General features: G+C 47.4%; 1 protein-coding gene across 2 annotated transcripts; it reads right to left on the reverse strand.

Moving 5' to 3' along the window:
• Positions 1–6982: 6982 nt before the first annotated feature.
• Positions 6983–16141, reverse strand: C1QTNF6 (C1q and TNF related 6). 2 transcript variants are annotated; one of them, XM_079993078.1, is made up of 3 exons: positions 15749–16141; positions 12348–12597; positions 6983–10736 (listed from the first exon to the last, which is right to left on the reverse strand). In XM_079993078.1, the coding sequence occupies exons 2-3, from the start codon at positions 12589–12591 to the stop codon at positions 10189–10191; spliced, it is 792 nt and encodes a 263-aa protein (XP_079849204.1). In that variant the 5' UTR covers positions 12592–12597; positions 15749–16141; the 3' UTR covers positions 6983–10188. The 2 variants fall into 2 exon arrangements, with proteins under 2 accessions (XP_079849204.1, XP_079849205.1); XM_079993079.1 differs by lacking the exon at positions 15749–16141 and adding an exon at positions 15287–15442.
• Positions 16142–18796: the final 2655 nt, after the last annotated feature.

Raw genomic sequence — 18796 nt, forward strand, 5'->3', positions numbered from 1 at the left:
CTGCTGCCAGCCCCGCCAAGTCTTTGCTCACACTACCAACACAGACCTGTTGCCCTCGCTACTGCCCTGCACCCTTGCTGCTGCTGCTGCTGCTGCGCTATGGCGGTGGCATGGGCACAGTTGCAGGTGAGGGTACAGTTGTAGTGGCAGGACCAGCAGCAGCATGGGCACCATGGCAGGGAGGGGTTGGGGACCTAGATCTTGGGGGCGGGGAGAAGCATTCTCATGGGATGATTTGCCTACAGAGAGTCCAGTTCTCCCCAGTTGCCAATGGAAATGGAGGATGGAAGGTGGAGGCCTGGCCCCACCTTCAGGCATTTTGCTGCTTGAATCGAAGGATTATATGCCTGAATCAAACCAAATTGCCTGCGTCTTAGTCAGTGATAGCGGCAGGACAGTGCCCTGCTACCCCACCTGAGGACAGCAGAGCTTATGTGGTTGAGGGCAGGCTAGCTGCAAAGGGAGCAGTGACCTGGGGCTGCTGCCACTCTCATTCCCCACATCTGCCACCCGAGATAGCTGCTTCATTCTGCCTAATGGTAGGACTGCCTCCTGGGGGATTGGGGTGGGGGAGATTTAAGAGAATGTGTCTTGGTGTCCAGCTTGTGAACTGGCAATCCTGCAGCCAGGTGGGCATTGTCTGCTGTCTCTTCTGGTCCCTCTTGTCTCTGTGGCCTTCCCTCCCCCCCCAACTTCCGACCTTTGCCACTCTTTTCACGGTCAAACAATGTCGACCTCTTTTAAGAACCAAACCATGGATGCAGAACAAATTATGCAAAGCAAATAGATGCAAATGTCCTTAATCTGTGCAATTTATTCTTAGCACAGAATGTGGATTACTTCAGTGCTGTGTAAGTCCCAGCCTTAGAATTAATAAGGAAGTGATTTACGTGTGATTTGCTGAAGCCAGAAGAAGGGATTCCATTCTCCAGGAGCACTACCAGAAAGCCCTGCTAGAAAGCAATATTGGAAACAGAGGGAAATCTCAGTGCAAGAAATATGGGGCCCACAAAATATATGCAAACCAGGAATGCACAGGCTAGGCATGTTTAAATTAGCATACTTTCTTTGTATTCCCTTGTGGTTTTTCTGTAATTTGAATGGCATGATTTTGTACATGAAAGCCAGTGTGGTGAAATGGTTAGAGTGTCGGACTAGGACCTAGGAGATCTGAATCCCCACTCAGCCATGAAGCTGGGGGAACTTGGGCTAGCCACTGCCTCTCAAAGCCTAATCTGCCTCACAGGGTTGTTGTGCTGATGAAATGGGGAGGAGGAGAATAATGTACACCTTGAGATCCTTCGGAAGATAAAGGTGGGGTATAGAAGAAAGTAAGTTTCTGTTATGACAGCCTATAGGCAAATGTGGGGTGGGAGGAAGAAAAGGATATGAGTTCTAATGGGGAATGGGGGTGCTTTCTAACCCCTATAGTGCATTTCAAGATGTCCTGGCAATCTCCTCTTGCTCCATGCCCAGGACATGCCTTCTGCCATTTGGTTCTGTGTGCACTGATGATGGAAAAGCTGCCAACTTTTCTTCCAACAGAGTTCCTGTGACTTTAGCAGCTGCCTGGCAAGGTAGATGCAGGGCTTTCCTTGCCATGAAGTGATGGAGAAAGCTTCACCGCTTAAATTGTTTGGTTTTGTAAGTGTTAAAAGGTCCAGAAGTCTTGCCCAGACTTGCATATAAGTAAGTCTACAAAAATTGCTAGTCTGCAATAAGCAAATAAATGAATGAATAAATGCTAGCCTAGTGAGGGTGCTGTGACCCTCTTCTGCCAGCCCACTCGTTCATCAACATGTAATTCCTTGTTGCTCATGGTGACCAGGTAGTGCTTTAGTGTAAGTCTGGCCTTGTTGGAATATGAAAAGCTGGCAGAGCAAAGGGGAGAGGTTTTGAGGTTTTGGAAGGCACAGCAGCACTGCCCTCTGCAAAAGCATGCTGCTGGCCACATTAAACACTGCTTTCCTACACTGCCTAGAGCCCCAGCTAACACCTGTCTTGGGCTCACCTGTCAGAAAACATCAGCTCTGCTTTAGTTCTTTGAGCAGTGCTGGATTGCTGGGTCCAGCAGTCATTAAAATTTCTCACAATGCCCCAGAGCAGTGGTTTTCAACCAGTGTGCCCTGGCACCCTGGGGTGCCTTGAATGATGATCAGGGGTGCCGTGGGCAACACTGACCTCTGTCCCTCCTTTTTACCCTCTGTTCCTCTGATGCACTCTTGCACCTCTGCCTCCCAAAGGCTTGCACAGCTGTTTGTTGCAGCAGCTCTGGCTACAAGCTCCCCAGGCGAATGGTGCCTCTGGGGCTGGCCATGGGGTGCTTCCCGGGTCCCTGTGGGGCAGTGTGAGGAGGCACCTCTCTTTGGGGCAGGAGGGGGCAGCTCAGAGACCGGGGTGGAGGTTGCAGCTGCCCAGAGGACTCCCAAGAAGAGGGGAGAAGAGAGGAGGCTGAAGGAACACTCCACAAAGGAGGGTGTTCGAAAAGGGATGAGGGGCTGCCGGCTCTGCAGGCAAGGGGTGACATAACTGGGCTCCTGAGACCCACAGGGGTGTCACAGAAAGAATGTGGTCAAGGGAGCCGTGGACCCAAAGAGGTTGAAAACCTCTGCCCCAGAGTGATGCCTTAATGTAAGTGGTGGCTAGACCCAGTTGTTTGGTGCAGCTCAGAGCACTGCTGCCACTGTTGCCTGATGAGCACCCCCAGGATTCACTTTGCCCAGAACCTGCTCAAACCTGGAACCATCCCTGGCTGACCTAGCCAACATATACAAGGCACCAAACACTTCTGTACCAAGAAGAAAGCACTTTCCTTCTAGAAAGTCTATTTCTGTTTGTATAGATTTTTATCAGATTCACGGCTTGTAAGAAAGAGGAAACCACACATTGGGGTCAGTATTTGGAAGGCCAAATGAAACATGATACCATCAGCCAGGTTTTGTTAAACAAAGTGTATGTGTGTTTTCAACATCAAAAAGGGGCTAAAAAATGAGGGGAGTGCAACTTTCCCCTCTCTTAACCTCCTTTACCCCAGGCATTTCTCCCCCAGTCAATTGCAGAGTTGGGTTAGGTGGGGAAAAGGCAATGCAGGTGACAATTCACAGGGAGATTAGGGCCGGCGAAAGAGGTTTCTTCTCAGTTCAAGTTAGGTCTGCTAACTGAGGTGAAGGACAAAATGATGCCCTCTCTTCTCCTTCCATGTATGAAAACAAACTGGGCTATTGAAGCTTCCTTCAATACAAGAAGTAGGACAGAACTTCGTTCAACACTGGCGGTAGACACAGAGCAGAAACATGTAAGAGCCCCTGTTGGATCAGGCCAAAGGCCCATCTAGTCCAGCATCCTGTTCTCACAGAGGCCAACCAGCTGCCTTTGGGAAACCAACAAGCAGGACATGCGGTCAACAGCAGTACACTCTGCCCTTGGGATTTCCAGCAACTTGCGTTCAATCTGAGGCCAGCAGAAGAAGCAGAACCTAGCCACCATGGCTGGTAGCCACTGATAGTCTTAACTTTCATGAAATTTAAAGCTATACAAGTTGGCAGCCACCACTATCTCTCATGGAAGTGAATCCCATAGTTTAACAAGGCACAGTGTGAAGAAGAACTTTATTTTGTCTGTCCTGAATATTCCAACGTTCAGTTTTGTTCATGTTCCTGAGCTCCAGTGTTATAAGGGAGAACATTTTTTATCTCTGCCCACTTTCTCCTCATGTACAATTTTATACATCTCTACCATGTCCCCCTCTTGAGGCTTACTTAAGAATATAAGAAAAGCCCTGCTAAGTTAAATCAAAGAACCATTTAGTCCAACATCCTGTTCTCGCATTGATCAAGCCCATGGAAAGTCCACAAGCAGGACCTGAGTGCCGCAGCCCACTCTTCCTTGTATCCCCAGAAACTGGTATTGAGAGGGGAAAATATTTATACACAGAGAAAATGGCATGTCAGAGAGAAAGTGAAGCTGGAAGTCTTAAGCCTGACAAGAGTTTTCCACATGAAGGGATTTTATTACAGTGGTGCCCCGCAAGACGAACGCCTCGTAAGACGGAAAACCCGCTAGACGAAAGGGTTTTCCGTTTTGAAGGCGCTTCGCAAAACGAATTTCCCTATGGGCTTGCTTCGCAAGACGAAAATGTCTTGCGAGTTCCTGCGGGTTTCCCCCCTTCCCCCCCTTTTCCTAAGCCGCTAAGCCACTTATCAGCTGATCCGCTGATAAGCCGCTTAACAGCTGATCGCTAAAAGCCGCTAAACCGCTAATAGCGCTAATCCGCTAAGCTGTCAATGGGCTTGCTTCGCAAGACGAAAAAACCGCTATACGAAGAGCCTCACGGAACGGATTAATTTCGTCTTGCGAGGCACCACTGTATTATTTTTAATAGGGAGTCCCTATATCTAAAAGTAGTACAGTCTAGAAACAGGTTTACAGTCTCCTCTGTTTACATGAGCTGGGCCTGAGGGAATATAGGATATTTCAGTTGTCCTTCCACTTTCTGTCACATTATTTTGGACACACATTATTTAAACACACTCAGCACCCCTGAAAAGAAATTCAGAAAGACCTTTGTGTGTTATCCTTGATCCCTCAAGCAAAACCAATTCAATCTGACTTGTTTTATTTCTGCAGCTTGTCCAAGCCCTTCACCCACAACCATGAATGAGATGCCTCAAAACTTCCCTTTCCCACATGCCCTTGAATCAAACCCCACAGCTCTTCCCATGTAATCATTTTCAAAGCTTGTAAAAGTCGATTTGGAGATTTTGTGTGTGTGTGTTTTTTCTCTACTTCCAGTTCCTAAAACAAAATGGACATACAAAAAAAATCCAGAAGGAAATACTGCTGTTCCTAGCCAATTAGAAAAAGGTTCCTGTTCTTCCATGAGACTCTTATTTCCAGCTTCTTAAGTGCTAGTTTTAGGGCCAAAGTGTCAATCAAGTGGCCAGTTCCTAAAACAAAATGGACATACAAAAAAAATCCAGAAGGAAATACTGCTGTTCCTAGCCAATTAGAAAAAGGTTCCTGTTCTTCCATGAGACTCTTATTTCCAGCTTCATAAGTGCTAGTTATAGGGCCAAAGTGTCAATCAAGTGGCTTTGCACTCCTCTTTCCCAGTACTTCTCTAGTGACCCCTGCAGGTTGAGTTTTGTGAAGGTCACTAATTCCAAGTTACATCCAGAGAAGGAGAGTGAGAGATGGAGCAGTATTAGTGACTCCTGACCTGATGTCACACAGCGAGGACCAGGGCAATAGTCTTGAGGTCAGAGGCAAACCATTCACACTAAAACAAAGATTCAAATTCTGTGTTATGGAAACCCAAATTCTAGAGTTTAACCACACAAGGCATGCAGTTCTGCATACATGCATTATATCTCTCTAAAGTGAGTTTGCTTCCCCTCTTTCCACAAGGAAGAACATTCTGGTCCAACAGCAAGTTGTCCCAGGACTGCAGAACCAAAGGGAGGCATCCTCTGGCCTCTCCCACCAAGCAGGGCAGCAAGGGCCACTGGGAAACTGCACCCTCTGCTTCCGAGGCACAACATCAGGGCAAGGGGAAAACCAGCCTGGCCTCACCTATCAGCCAGTTGTTGTTGTTGTTGCTGTTGTGATATGATTGTTAGGTGTGCTCTGGATCCTGGAAGGATGCAGTTAACCACTAAAACCAGATATTTATCAGGTGACTAGCACCAGAGATACTGAAGTCTAGAAGCTAAATGTTTTGCCTTCTGCCTTATTACTGATAAGAATCAAAATGTGCTGTGGTGAAGGTGGCAGTTATAGAGTATTTAGCCGTGTGGCATTTGTTGTGGCTGTGTGACATGAGATGTTATCCTTTCTAAGCCGAGACCATGTGGAGTTGGAAGCTATGCCAAACATCTGATTAGTTTCTGGGATTCAAGAAGAGCCCTGCTGGATCAGGCCCATGGTCCATCAAGTCCAGCATCCTGCTCTCAAAATGGCCTACCAGATGCCTGTGGGAAACCCGCAATCAGGATTCAAACACAAGACCACTCTCTCCTCCTGCCATTCCCAGCAACTGGCATTCAGAAGCATTGCTGCCTTCAAGTATGCAGGTAAAGCATAGCCATCATGGATTTGTCTTTCAAAGCCACCTTGGTTGGTGGTCCATCACGTCTACTGCAGGAGCAAGTTCCATATTTTAAGATTGTGCTGCATTAAGAAGTACTGTCTGAATCTTCCAACCTTCCGCTTCATTGGTTCTTCAAGAGTTCTAGGGCTAGGAGGGAGAAAAACTTGTCTTGTTCCACATTCTCCATGCCATAAATAATTTGATAAAACTTCTATCATGTCACCTCTTATCTGCCCTTTCTCCAAAGTAAACAGTCCCAGACATTCTGAAACATACAGCTGCCGCTGCATGGTTACCCAGAAGATAATCACAATGAGCTGAATGGGGCTACTCCTAAGTTAGCTTTCATGTTATGTAATGTTATCCTGCACTTCCTCCAAGGAGCAGCTTTCTAGCCGCACAACATTTGTAAGGCAAGTAAGACTGAAAGGCAGTATCTTGCCCAAAGTCAACTGTTGAGCTCATGTTCCTGTTGAGCAACAGAGCCTGAGGTTTCCCATGTTCATAAGAACACAGGAAGCAGAGTCAGAGCATTGCTCCATGTACTCAGGGCTGTCAGCTCACAAGGGTTTCAGGTAAGAGCCATTCCCTGCCCCACCTGGAGATGTTGAGGCTTGAACGCGAGACATCCTGTGTAGGAAGCAGATACTCTACTTCTGAGCTACAGCTTTCCCCCAGTTCCAGTCTTCCAGCCATACCTCTATACCGGGTCTCCCCTCTTTTTAGAAATGCCCCTCTTTTGCAAAGAAACAAAACGTTCAATTCTTAAGCAGCTAAAATCTTGACAGATCCTGCAGAGCAGAAGTAGAAAGGATGTAACGTGGCTCTTGCACAACACAGTGTCATAGCTGCTTCACAGAGAAACAGGGTGGGAACGAAAGGAGAAAAACCATCTCAAAGTGCAATAAAGAAGTTTTAATATTTAGGAAAATATACACACACACACAAGAAATCTGGTTGGGTGATTTGGGTTCTCTATAAAGCACCATAAATTCCACAGTCCACTATATCTGCAATATATCTCTCATTAAGCACCAATTATTCTCCAGGATCCTGGTTTAGCACCAAAGGAGCTTCTTTAAAAGTCAGAAGCCTCTTTTTTGCACCAAAAAGCAAGCAGTAAACACCGACACACCACACACTTTGCCTTATTGACTTTAAATGCAGAACTTCTCGGTAGGAACATTTGAGAGCTCTGGTGACATTGGAATGGAGGCAGAGGCTCGAGGAATTCAGAGCTCAGGTCTGGAAGCGATTCAGTGCTAGAAATTCCTGCTGTTCCCTAGAGAGACACAGGGACGCCACGCGTTGCAAATATACAACAGCTGGTTTCTCCGTTTATGCCTTGCAGAGAGGAGGAATTTGGTTCCTTGTCCAATCAGTCCCGGACTTCCCCATCTGAAGAAAGCCCCCTTTCCTGACTCTTTCTCATAACCTTGCTCTGCAGGGCTCTCCATGGGGGTCAAAGCAAAAATGTCTGCCCCCACATAGTCCTTTGCCCCCTGAGAGACCTGTCAACTTGGAAGGAGAGCTCTGCTTTCCTATCTGCTGTCTCTGCACACTTGGCCACATGGCAGTGGGAGAGGCAGCGAGTATGCTTGGTGGGCATGTGCAGATTCACAGCTTGTGCATAAAAACTATCAGCTAAACATTGTGCACAGCCATGTGCCAACTACATAGCCCTTTAGAAACTTCAGAGTGCTTTACTCAAAGTACCTCTGCAATTAGGGCTGGGCAATATATCAATACATTGTCCAAAACTGGATTGAAACCGATATTGTGATATCGGTTTCATAATTTTTGACCTGGCTGTGAATCATGATGTATCACGAATCATGATGTGTTTGTGTGTGCTATGTGAAATTTACAATGTAGGAAAAACTGTGAAGCCAGCCAATGCCTCTAGATAGCTCCAACTTTATTTCAGACATCATGTTTAGCTGGTGATATATCATGATGTTGAAAACCAGATATTGCCCAGCCCTATCTGCAGTCCTGGCAAAATCCCTGTAAGGCTGATCAGCAACATCATCTCTATATAACACAGGAGGAGCAGGGTTCTGGATGAGTGAAACTAGCTTGCCAGTGGGTGGGAAAGGGTTGTTGCTTTTGCTAGCTTCTAAACTGGCTGCAGCTTGCTGGATATGCATAAGACAAAGAACCGTGGGGGGGCTACCACCTACCGTGCCCACATGGTAGTACAAGGTGAATAGAGAAATCATCTGCTACTCCTTCTTCTGATGAAGAACATTAAAGCTGCCTTCTCTCGAGTCAGTCCATCTAGTCCAGGACTGGCTAGTCCAGGACAGCAGCTTCCCAAATATTCAGACAAGGTGTCTCCAGCTCTGCTACTTTTAGGTAGACATGGGGAACTGAACCTGGGGCTTTCTACTACTGAGCTATGGTCTCTTTCCTATGATGGACAGCTACCCATTCCCTGCTCTATCCCGGACTGCTTCCTGATGAATTGCCTGCAGGAATAGGAGCTAGACAGTGCTGTGCCACTGCCTGCCATATGACTTTCATTTTTTTTAAAGCAACCCAGGATTAATGTGCTATATATTATTAATAGTGAATTCGTGATCTTTGTTTGGATCATGGTGTATAGCAAAGAGCAGCCTCAATACTCAAAAAAGTGATAGCTACAGAGAGCTGGGGGGTGGGACCGGGACCCAAGGTTTGCACAGGTGCGCATTTTTTAAAGGAAAAAGTCCTAAGGACTGGGCATGCTCAATGGGCACAGAATACTGACTAACTGATGGAAGGGAGGGATGGAAAAGCAGGAAATAAGGGCATGGAATGGAGTATCTTCAAAGTGGGTAGGGCTGGCTAGTTGGAATCTTGAACAAAAGCACTCTACAGTGTAGTAGAGGCAACAGTGCTTTAAAGCATGCATGATTGTGCACATGTGCATCACTGCAAGCTGGAAATGGCTGGAAAAGGGGGTGGGGATATAATGGGGTGGAGTGGGCTCTGTCAATATGTATGGGGGGATCATGAAAGCAACCCCCACGCAAAATGATCATTGCCTGTACATCGATGCAGGTCTCACTTATGAGAACCAGAAAAAATGTTCTCTCTAAAAGCCTTCTTTCCTTTGATGTTTGCCCCAGCCTGAGCTGACTTATTTCTTCAACACTTAAGACATCATCAAAGTTAAACCAGTCTAGGCCCATGTTCCCCATATGTGCAAATGTCCCTGCATGGCAATGGCAAACAGAAGTTTACAAAAAATATAGTTGCACCATTCCTTTCTTTACACTTCCCTGTATCTTTTGCACACCTATTTTAAACCATGACTGTTCAGCTGACAAGCTCTAAAATTACAGGATACGATCCAGTTCACAGTCGTGTAAGCCCCATTGAACTCATGCACAATTTGTGGGCTGGATTCTGACCTTTGTGTGCACAGCCTACTGAAGAGATCTAAATTTCAGCCTACAGAGCTACAAAACCTGTTCAGAGACGAGCATGGCATGCACACAATGGGTGGGATTCTGAGTTGAGCTATGGCAATTGCTCCATCAGAGAAAGCATTTCTGCTTGCAAGGCAGAATTGCCTCCCCTCTCTGCATGAGCTACATTGGGGGTTCTCCTGACCCTCCCAACCAGGTTCTGGAGAAGAGGGAGGAAGGTCTCATTGCACCAGGGGAACTCGTTGTGCAAAAATAGTGGCTGCCGGGGTGTGTTTAGCTTGGAATTTATATGAAGATGTCACTCACTTGAGACTGCTCAATTCAGCTGTGTCCTTCATGTACAACAAGAGCACTTAGGGCATTCCAGTAAGGAAGCACCACTTTCCAATTCCATGCACCAATATTCCCATGAGGGAAATGTCTGGGGTAGCAGGTGTGAAGATTTCAGATAATCTAGAAAGCCCAGCTCTAACCTCACGATCTTGTCTGAAAACAAGCAGGCTTATGAATTGGTCAGCAAAACATTTCCCTTCTTCCATCTTAATTCTCTAGTGAAATGGTCTTCTCAAATGGCCCCGCATTCTTCGGATGCTTCCAGTCCTTCTGTGTATGATTTGCAGCAGCTTACAGGCAGTGTTACAGTAATGCTTAGGAGGGCAGCGGAGGTGCTTGAGAGGCAAGCAGCTACTCAAGGCTGGGCTTGATCAGGTAGCCGCTGAAGGTGATGTAGATGTCCACGTTGTCACTGTAGATGGCGTTGTCGCGCTCTCGTTTGTAGAGGCGCACCCAGACCTCATCGTTCTCCCGCAGCTCCAGCATCAGGCTTTGGCTCTGCATGATGCTGCGGTCGCTGGGCTGGGCGTAGAGGATGACCTCTTCCTGGTCATTCCGCATGACGTGCATGTAGGTCTCCTTGAAGTTCCAGGTGTGGACGTTCAGGCTGAAGAAGTACAGGCCGGCCACGTAGCAGTAGAACTTGCCCTTGAACATGTCAAAGTGGCTGTAGAGGTTCACGAAGACCGTGTCGAAGATCAAGGCCTGGTAGCCTTCGCTGCTGTGGAGCGCCTTCTTGCGGCCGACCGAGAAGGCAGCGTACTGGTGCTTGCAAGGATCTCCAGGGGCACCCATCTGCCCCTTGCTGCCCTTCGGGCCCGGGGCTCCCCGTTCACCCGGGGGCCCCTCTTTGCCCCATTTCCCAGGAATCCCAGGTTCTCCTTGATCTCCTTTATCTCCTGTGGGGGGGGGGAGAGAGAAAGAGAAAGCAAAAGCTTAAGGCACCCATGGTTTGGTGGGTGGACTTGGAACCCTCCCTTGCAATGTGTTTCCATGCATTTTGCAGCATCCTTGGCAGTCATCGTGATAAAAGGGCGACACAGCTGCCAGCGAAGGAGGTGGGCTGTGGGGAAAGATCTGTGACGAAAGGCGGGGCAAAAGCAGCAGCTATGTCCCACATGCAAGAACAGCTGGAGAAGGAAAGTCTTTGGAAGCCTTCAGAGATAGGAGGCTGCAGCCAAGTAAAACATATGCTGCCACTAGGCAGACTTTCCTCAATTAGTTGCAGGCTGGCAACCTCTGTCTGCTTTGCATTTGGCCTGAAGAGGATAACTTTTGGTCTTGGGCCTGAACTGATTTCAGGCTTTTCTAACCAAATGGAGCCATTCCTTGGACTTTTATGGTTCCGCTACAGACAGATGAGCAACTTACCCAGCATTGAGGAATGTTACTTGTGGGCAAGTTTAGTTACAAACAAGCTTGTACTGGGCTTAGACACACACCACACACACACACACACACACTTATACACAATCATATTGTACATATTCAGGGGAATGTGAATTGAATGGTTAATATGTGTAACGACTGACCATTGTGCACATTCATCGGGTCTCATGGAGAATGTTCACATAGGGTCAGATTCATTTGGGTTGCTGCACTTAGGAAAGCCAGGGCAGTGAATCCCACTAGCTCCTCCCACCAACATTTCCTCCCTCCATACCCTCCCCAGTTCTGCTTTGGATGGTCAGGAGACCCTGAACACTGTGCACACCCTGAACACTGTGCAGTGGTGGAGGAGATTGTTTTAGCTGGCAATCTGAAAAGCTTGGGCTGATGGAACATGGCCTTAGTGTGGCATTGAATTCTACCCATAATCCTTTCATGAAGAGGAAATTGTGCACTTTTCATGGTCAATATGCCTAATTGCCAACAGACGTTGGGAAATGTGCATATCTTGATTGAATTTTGTACATTCTCTGGCCAGCATGCATAATCCCCAACAAGCCTCATTGATTGACCAGGAAATGTGCACATTTTCCTCTTCTTGGAAGGATTATGTGCTCTCCATGAGGCCTGGTAAATATGCACAATGGCCAGTTGCTTTGTACATTAAACCACTCAAATTACATTTCTATATATGTTATATACACACAAGCGTATACAGTGGTACCTCTGGTTACGTACTTAATTCGTTCCGGAGGTCTGTTCTTAACCTGAAACTGTTCTTAACCTGAAGCACCACTTTAGCTAATGGGGCCTCCTCCTGCTGCCGGCGCGCTGCTGGAGCACGATTTCTGTTCTCATCCTGAAGCAAAGTTCTTAACCCGAGGTACTATTTCTGGGTTAGCGGAGTCTGTAACCTGAAGCATATGTAACCTGAAGCGTATGTAACCCGAGGTACCACTGTATATAGTAACGACACTTCACACGGAAGTTTACAAAGTAACAGGCAAAATTCAAGTACATCCCCCAGCCCATTGGGAAGTTTAAAATATGATTTTAGGCACTGAGGTGAAGCTGGGAGGAAAGAATGAAGGGAGAGGAGTGGCAGCTTAATATACACTTACCCTTCAGAATGGTAATGTTGATATATGGACGCACCTCTGGAATAATATACGGCAAGGAGTGGGGACTGTTTCTGCCGGGACTGGCCTCAGAGGAGCCAGGTGTATCCAGGGAATCACAGCAACGTTTGCAACTGCTCGAGGTGATGGTGACTTCTTGGGGGCCAGACGCATCAGCGGGAGCCCCAAATACAAATAGTGGGAGTACAAGGAAGACCAAAGGTACTTGCATTTGGATGGTTTCCATAGTGGCCTGGCAGAGAAGAGAAGGAAACACAAAGGCAGCTGAAATCGAGAGGATGTGAAAGGGCAGGGTGTTTCTGGGCCTCGATTCTCTGTGACTAAAAATGCCTCAGAAGCAAGGAGAAGGTAGGGCAAGCAAGCAGAAAGAAAGAAGAGTGAGAGTGAATCCTCTTCAGAGAGGTGCTATATCAGTCCTTTCAGGTCTCAGAAACATGGCTGAGTGCCTCTAGTTATGAGGGAACATTCTTGATATTTTGGGGGGTTTGAGGAGATGGGTTGGATAAACTCTTACAGCAGGGGTCAGCAAACTTTTTCAGCAGGGGGCTGGTCCACTGTACCTCAGACCTTGTGAGGGGCTGGACTATATTTTGAAAAAAGAAATGATGCAAGAGCACCATGAGCCCCCATGGCTGCTTACCTCTGTCTTGTGAGCGGCAGGGGCTGGCGGTGGCGGCAGGACAATGAGCGGCGCACAAAAGGGCTCCAGAGAGGGCCTGCTTAAAATGGCATCTGCTCAAGTGCTGCTGCTGCTGGCACCAACAAAGCCCAGCTCCCTTCCTTCTCTAGGCAGGGCGGGGAGAAGCCAGGAGGAGGGAGGGAGGAGGCGCCGGCGCTACCGCTGCCACCGCTGCCCTGTGAGAGAGAGGGAGGGAGAGGGAAAGAGCGTGCATGCTGGCGATCCATGCAGCGGTTCCTGGACTGTCCGCAGGCCAGATCCAGAAGGCAATTGGGCCTGATCCAGCCCAAGGGCCTTAGTTTGCCTACCCATGTCTTACAGTGTAGGGGTGGTATTCAACTAAGTTTCTACTCAGAGTAGACTAATTTAAAAGTCTGTTAATTTCAGTCTACTCTAAGTAAAGACTTAGTTGAGTACCACCCCGCCACTGTAAGAGTTTATACAACCCAACCTCTCAAGCCCCCTTAAAATACCAAACGTGTTGTTCTCTTATGATTAGAGGTTGTCAGTCATGTTTTTGAAACCTGAAGGCATTGATATAGCACCTCTGTGAAGACGATTCTCTCTCTCTCTCTTCTTTCTAGGTATTTCCTGTTTGCACAGATGGTAAATTACTTTACAGCAAGTGACACGGTTGTTCCTTCTGCACTCAGAGATGATGAACAGCTCCTGTGGGCCATAATCTTCTGCATACGTCCTCAATGGACCTTTTCTTTTGAGTAGACCTGCACAGGATCGCTCCATTGGTTGTACAGAACATGTAGTAGAGGTGATACATCACCAGGAGCTTCAAAGAAACAACTTGAAAACCAGTAATTCCTTCACTGGCCAACGGAAAGCTTGATAAGGGCAAGAGGCTACACATGGGACAAACAGGATGTGGTGTGGAAGATCTGTGATTGGATTTCTCAGAGTCCTTTATCTTCAGTTAAAAGCACCCATGGGAGTGGGATTCGGATCAGGGTTGCAGCAATGGAGGAGGAGGAGATTAACTTTCCCTGCTGTGAAGTCTCTCTGATTTACAGCTGCCATCAGGCATTGTTATTAACCACAGGGACCTGTGTTGTTCCTGTATCTCCCTTTCGCTTTTTTGTTTGTTCGCATCTTTATTTAAGATGGGGAAATGGTGTGGATTGTGGGTGTGATGGGTAGTCCCTCTTTGCCACCCTGCAATCCAGATTCCCCCTCCTCCAGCAGTTGCTTTTAACCAAACAAGAAGCCATAAAGAGATCTTATCAACAGACCTTCCACATTACATTTAGTCTTGTTCCTATAATTTATCATGTTACCTTTAGAAAGGTACCATAAGCGGGAAAACAATAATATGTGCTAATGTACACCTTCCTTATATAATAACCTTCTTAAGTTACCCCTTTTCAGCATCATTCTTAAGCCCCCTGCCATGATTACAGACATCACAGTAATTACAAGGGGATATTTCCCTCCAGGATGACTTAACTGAGATAAGTATTATTTATAGTGATCTTGAAAGATCCCTCCCATTCAGGGAGCATTTTGGATGAACACAGCTCATCCAGTCAGGAAGGCAGAGTTTAGATTAACTGATCTTTCTTCCTTGCCAGAAAGTTTCCTATTCTAAAAATGAAATCTCAGTAGTATTAGAAATGTTAAAAGTCTGGTGTGTATGTGTGTGTTTAAATCTTATGAACATAGTAGCATCGGAAGCTGACTTATACCAAGTCAGTTCCATCTGTCAATCTAGCTCAGTTCTGTCTACACGGACTGGCAGCAGCTCTCCAGGGTTTCAGGCAGGGGGCATTCCCAGGCCTACCTGGAGATGCTTGAGAGGACTGAACCTGGGGCCTTCTGCATGCAGCAAAGGTGTTCTCTCCCTGAGATGCTGTACCAATGAGCCCTTCCCCCTATCAATTTTTAGGTGGGGCAGTTTATCTGCAGTGCCCACCCTAACCGAACATCTGAAAGGATGTTTTAATTTCAGTCTGCCCATGTGTGCAATTGAGAACTCCAGATAATAGCCTGCCTCAGTTTTGTGATCTGCAAAATGGGAAGGAAAGCTGGAGCAAAACAAACAAACAAACAAACAAACAAACAAAAACCCAGAACACAAACCAAACACCCTCATTCAAAGGGAAGTTTTGTTGCTTGACAGGGCATTTGCACATTTTTAAAATTTTTTTAAAAAATATTATTTCTCCTAGGGATGGGGAAGGAGAGAAGAGCTCCGTTTCCGCTCTAGCAAACCGTGCCTGTGAAGACCTACCTCGCGTGCGTTTCGGAAAACTGTCTAAAAGGCAGCTGACTTCTGCCCTCTGGTGAGGCAGCACCCCTTGCATTTGAAAGAAGAAGAAGAAGAAGAAGAAGAAGAAGAAGAAGAAGAAGAAGAAGAAGAAGAAGAAGAAGAAGAAGAAATAATAATCCATGTGTTCTTTTGACCCTCCACCCCTTTGGAAGTTTGCAGAGCGGTTGTGGAAGCAGGAATATGCAAGCCTTGCAGAAGAGGCGGAGGGGCTGGCACGGCTGGAGCGCGAGGGGAAGGCAAAAGCTGCTGCTGCCGAGGCATGTGCGTTTGATTAGGGGCGTCCGGGCTGGAGTTTTGCAAGCTAAGCATACACACGCGCGCGCGCAAAAGTGACACGGAGGAGGGAACGGGGGGCTGCAAAGGGGCGGAAGGCCAAGGATCCCTCCCTCGGGACACCTAGCCCGTGACCACCAGCAGGCTCACCCTGGAAGAGTGGTGCGTCGCCGCCGCCGCCGCCTTCTTTCAAAATCCCTGAAAGTTTCCGCTCCTCTGCCTTGCCGGTCAGTCCCCTCTGCACACTGGATCCCCTCTGCTAGCCAAGCCAGCCCGGAGTCCCATGTCTTTAATAGCTTGTTGTTGGCAGAGGAAACTCAAACCGCCGGCACAGCCCGCCTGCGAGGCTCCCGTCCCGTCCCCTTTCTCCCCTCCGCGTTTGGGCTCTACGGCTCCTGCGGGTGTTAGGTTTCTGCCGCGTTAACTCTTTCCTCTGCAAAAAAGAGCAGATCCTGCCTCCTTCCTGGCTCCGTGCCTGATCATCCCGGCCCCTTTGCTGGGCCCGGTGAGAGCCAGAGAAAGGGTGGAGGGAGGCATGTCTACTTGGGAGTAAGCGCAGGCGGACTGGGCCCCCAGCCCAGGGAAGGAAGTGAAGGAATTGCAGCCTGTTGGAACACAGAAATGGATGCTGACCTTAGTGTCAGAACCGAGGTGAATTATCTTAGCATCACCCGCCCAAAAAGAGATGCCTCACTCCAAAAGATTTCCACAACACTTTCTGCTGCTAATTGTTAGATATAGATGTGGCTTTAGAAACAGCTCATCACAGTGGGGAAGGTGAACTAGGTGGCTGGTGTGGCAGCTCATATTCCTGTCCAGATTTCACAATATTGTTGTGGGTTTGGCAGTTAGCTTAGCTGGCGTGTTGTTGATAATGCCAGGGTCATGGGTTCAATGCTCACATGGGCATTGCAGGGGGTTGGACTAAATGGCCCTTGGGGTCCCTTCTAATTCTACAATTTTATGGTTCTAGGGTTTAGTCTGGATGATATCTGTGGGTACCATCTAGGCCTGTGATCCAATGTATGTAAGGTTAGGATCCATAAGAGGAAGCCTGCTGAACCAGTCAAACCAGCCCCTTTGTTAAGATCATGGCCTTAGCCACTCAGCTAAGTAAAGGTAAAGGGACCCCTGACCATTAGGTCTAGTCGTGACCGACTCTGGGGTTGCAGCGCTCATCTCGCTTTATTGGCTGAGGGAGCCGGCGTACAGCTTCCAGGTCATGTGGCCAGCATGACTAAGCTGCTTCTGGTGAACCAGAGCAGCGCACGGAAACGCCGTTTACCTTCCTGCCGGAGTGGTACCTATTTATCTACTTGCACTTTAATGTGCTTTCGAACTGCTAGGTTGGCAGGAGCTGGGACCGAGCAACGGGAGCTCACCCCGTTGCAGGGATTCAAACCGCCGACCTTCTGATCGGCAAGCCCTAGGCTCTGTGGTTTAACCCACAGTGCCACCCACATCCCACTCAGCTAAGTACCACTCAGCTAAGTACCCATCAGCATCTCATAGAGTAAGCTCTGTTACTATAGTGACAAAGGAGTGGCCCTTTCCCCACCTCACTTGGCTAGATGCCTCTTCATACTGAGCAAAGTGGACTAGTGGTCTGATTCAATAAAAGACAGCTTCTAACCTGTGCAGAGGAGGGTGACCAAGATTATCACGGGGTCTGGAAACCAAGCCTTATGAGGAACCGTTGAAGGAGCTGGGTATGTTTAGCCTGGGAAAGAGGAGACTGAGAGGAGATATGATAGTCATCTTCAAATATCTAAAGGGCTGTCATGTGGAGGATGGGGCAAGCTTGTTTTCTTCTGCTTCAGAAGATAGGATTCAATGGATTAAGTTACCAGAAAGGAGATTCCAACTAAACCTCAGGAGGAACTTTCTGACAATACGAGCTGTCTAACAGTGGAACGGTCTCCTTTTGGGAGTTAGTGGACTCCTTCCTTTGTGGTTTTAAAGCAGAGGTTGGGTGGCATCCATCAGGGATGCTTTAGTAGAGATTCCTGCATTGCAGGGCATTGGACTAGAAGGCCCTTGGAGGACCTTCTAACTCTATAATTTTATGATTCCTCCAGGAATTTCCCTCATGCCTTTTTAAAGCCATCTAGATTGATGGCCAACACAACATCTTGTAGCAGTGAATTCCATAGTTCAACTACGCACTATGTTTTGACTGCTCCTATCTTCTACCTTCAGGTAGGTAGCCATGTTGGTCTGACACAGTAGATACGTGTGTGTGTGTGTGTGTGTGTGTGTGTGTCCAGTAGCACCTTAGAGACCAACTAAGTTTGTTCTTGGTATGAGCTTATGAGCTTTCGTGTGCATGCTACTAAGGTGCTGTTGTTGTTGTTGTTGTTTAGTCGTTTAGTCGTGTCCGACTCTTCGTGACCCCATGGACCAGAGAACGCCAGGCACTCCTGTCCTCCACTGCCCCCCGCAGCTTGGTCAGACTCATGCTGGTAACCTCGAAAACACTATCCAACCATCTCGTCCTCTGTCGCCCCCTTCTCCTTGTGCCCTCCATCTTTCCCAACATCAGGGTCTTCTCTAGGGAGTCTTCTCTTCTCATGAGGTGGCCAAAGTACTGGAGCCTCAGCTTCACAATCTGTCCTTCCAGTGAGCACTCAGGGCTGATTTCCTTCAGAATGGAGAGGTTTGATCTTCTTGCAGTCCATGGGACTCTCAAGAGTCTCCTCCAGCACCATAATTCAAGGTGCTACTGAACCATTATTTTCTACCATTCAGCTTCATTGTATGAACCCAGGTCCTGGTGTTGTGAGGGAGGAAACAAAGGTTGTGTGAATTGTTTCTTTCATAACATATCCTGTTGGAGCTCAAGATTGGGTACCTTTTAATGTTGGATGTGTGCAGTTAAAGTAATCTGGGGTGCAAGCTGGTAATAGTTCTCACAGTTTTGCTATCATATTTGGTGGACTGGCTGGGCTAATTCATAATAAGTATCAGGAAAGGCTAGGCAATATGTTTGTCATTGCTCAAGTATTAATGGCTCAAAATGGAAGGAAACAGGAATTTCCACCAGTAGAGGACTGGAAATAAAATATATGGCATAGACTAGAGTGATGTTGTATAAGATAATGTATTATATTTAAAAATGTGGGAAGCATGTGTGACAATAAAAGACTCTCTGGATTGTTGGCAGAAATTTATTCAGTGCTGAAATCAAACAACAAATTA

This window comes from Podarcis cretensis, assembly GCF_951804945.1.
Source record: "Podarcis cretensis genome assembly, chromosome: 10".
NCBI lineage: Eukaryota > Metazoa > Chordata > Lepidosauria > Squamata > Lacertidae > Podarcis > Podarcis cretensis.

Excerpts from the sequence above, each read along its gene's own strand:
- C1QTNF6 (XM_079993078.1), bottom strand. The coding sequence starts at position 12,591 with ATGGAAACCATCCAAATGCAAGTACCTTTGGTCTTCCTTGTACTCCCA. Across the intron at positions 10,737-12,347 it reads CAACATTACCATTCTGAAGG|GAGATAAAGGAGATCAAGGA; the intron begins GTAAGTGTATAT and ends CCCCCCCCACAG.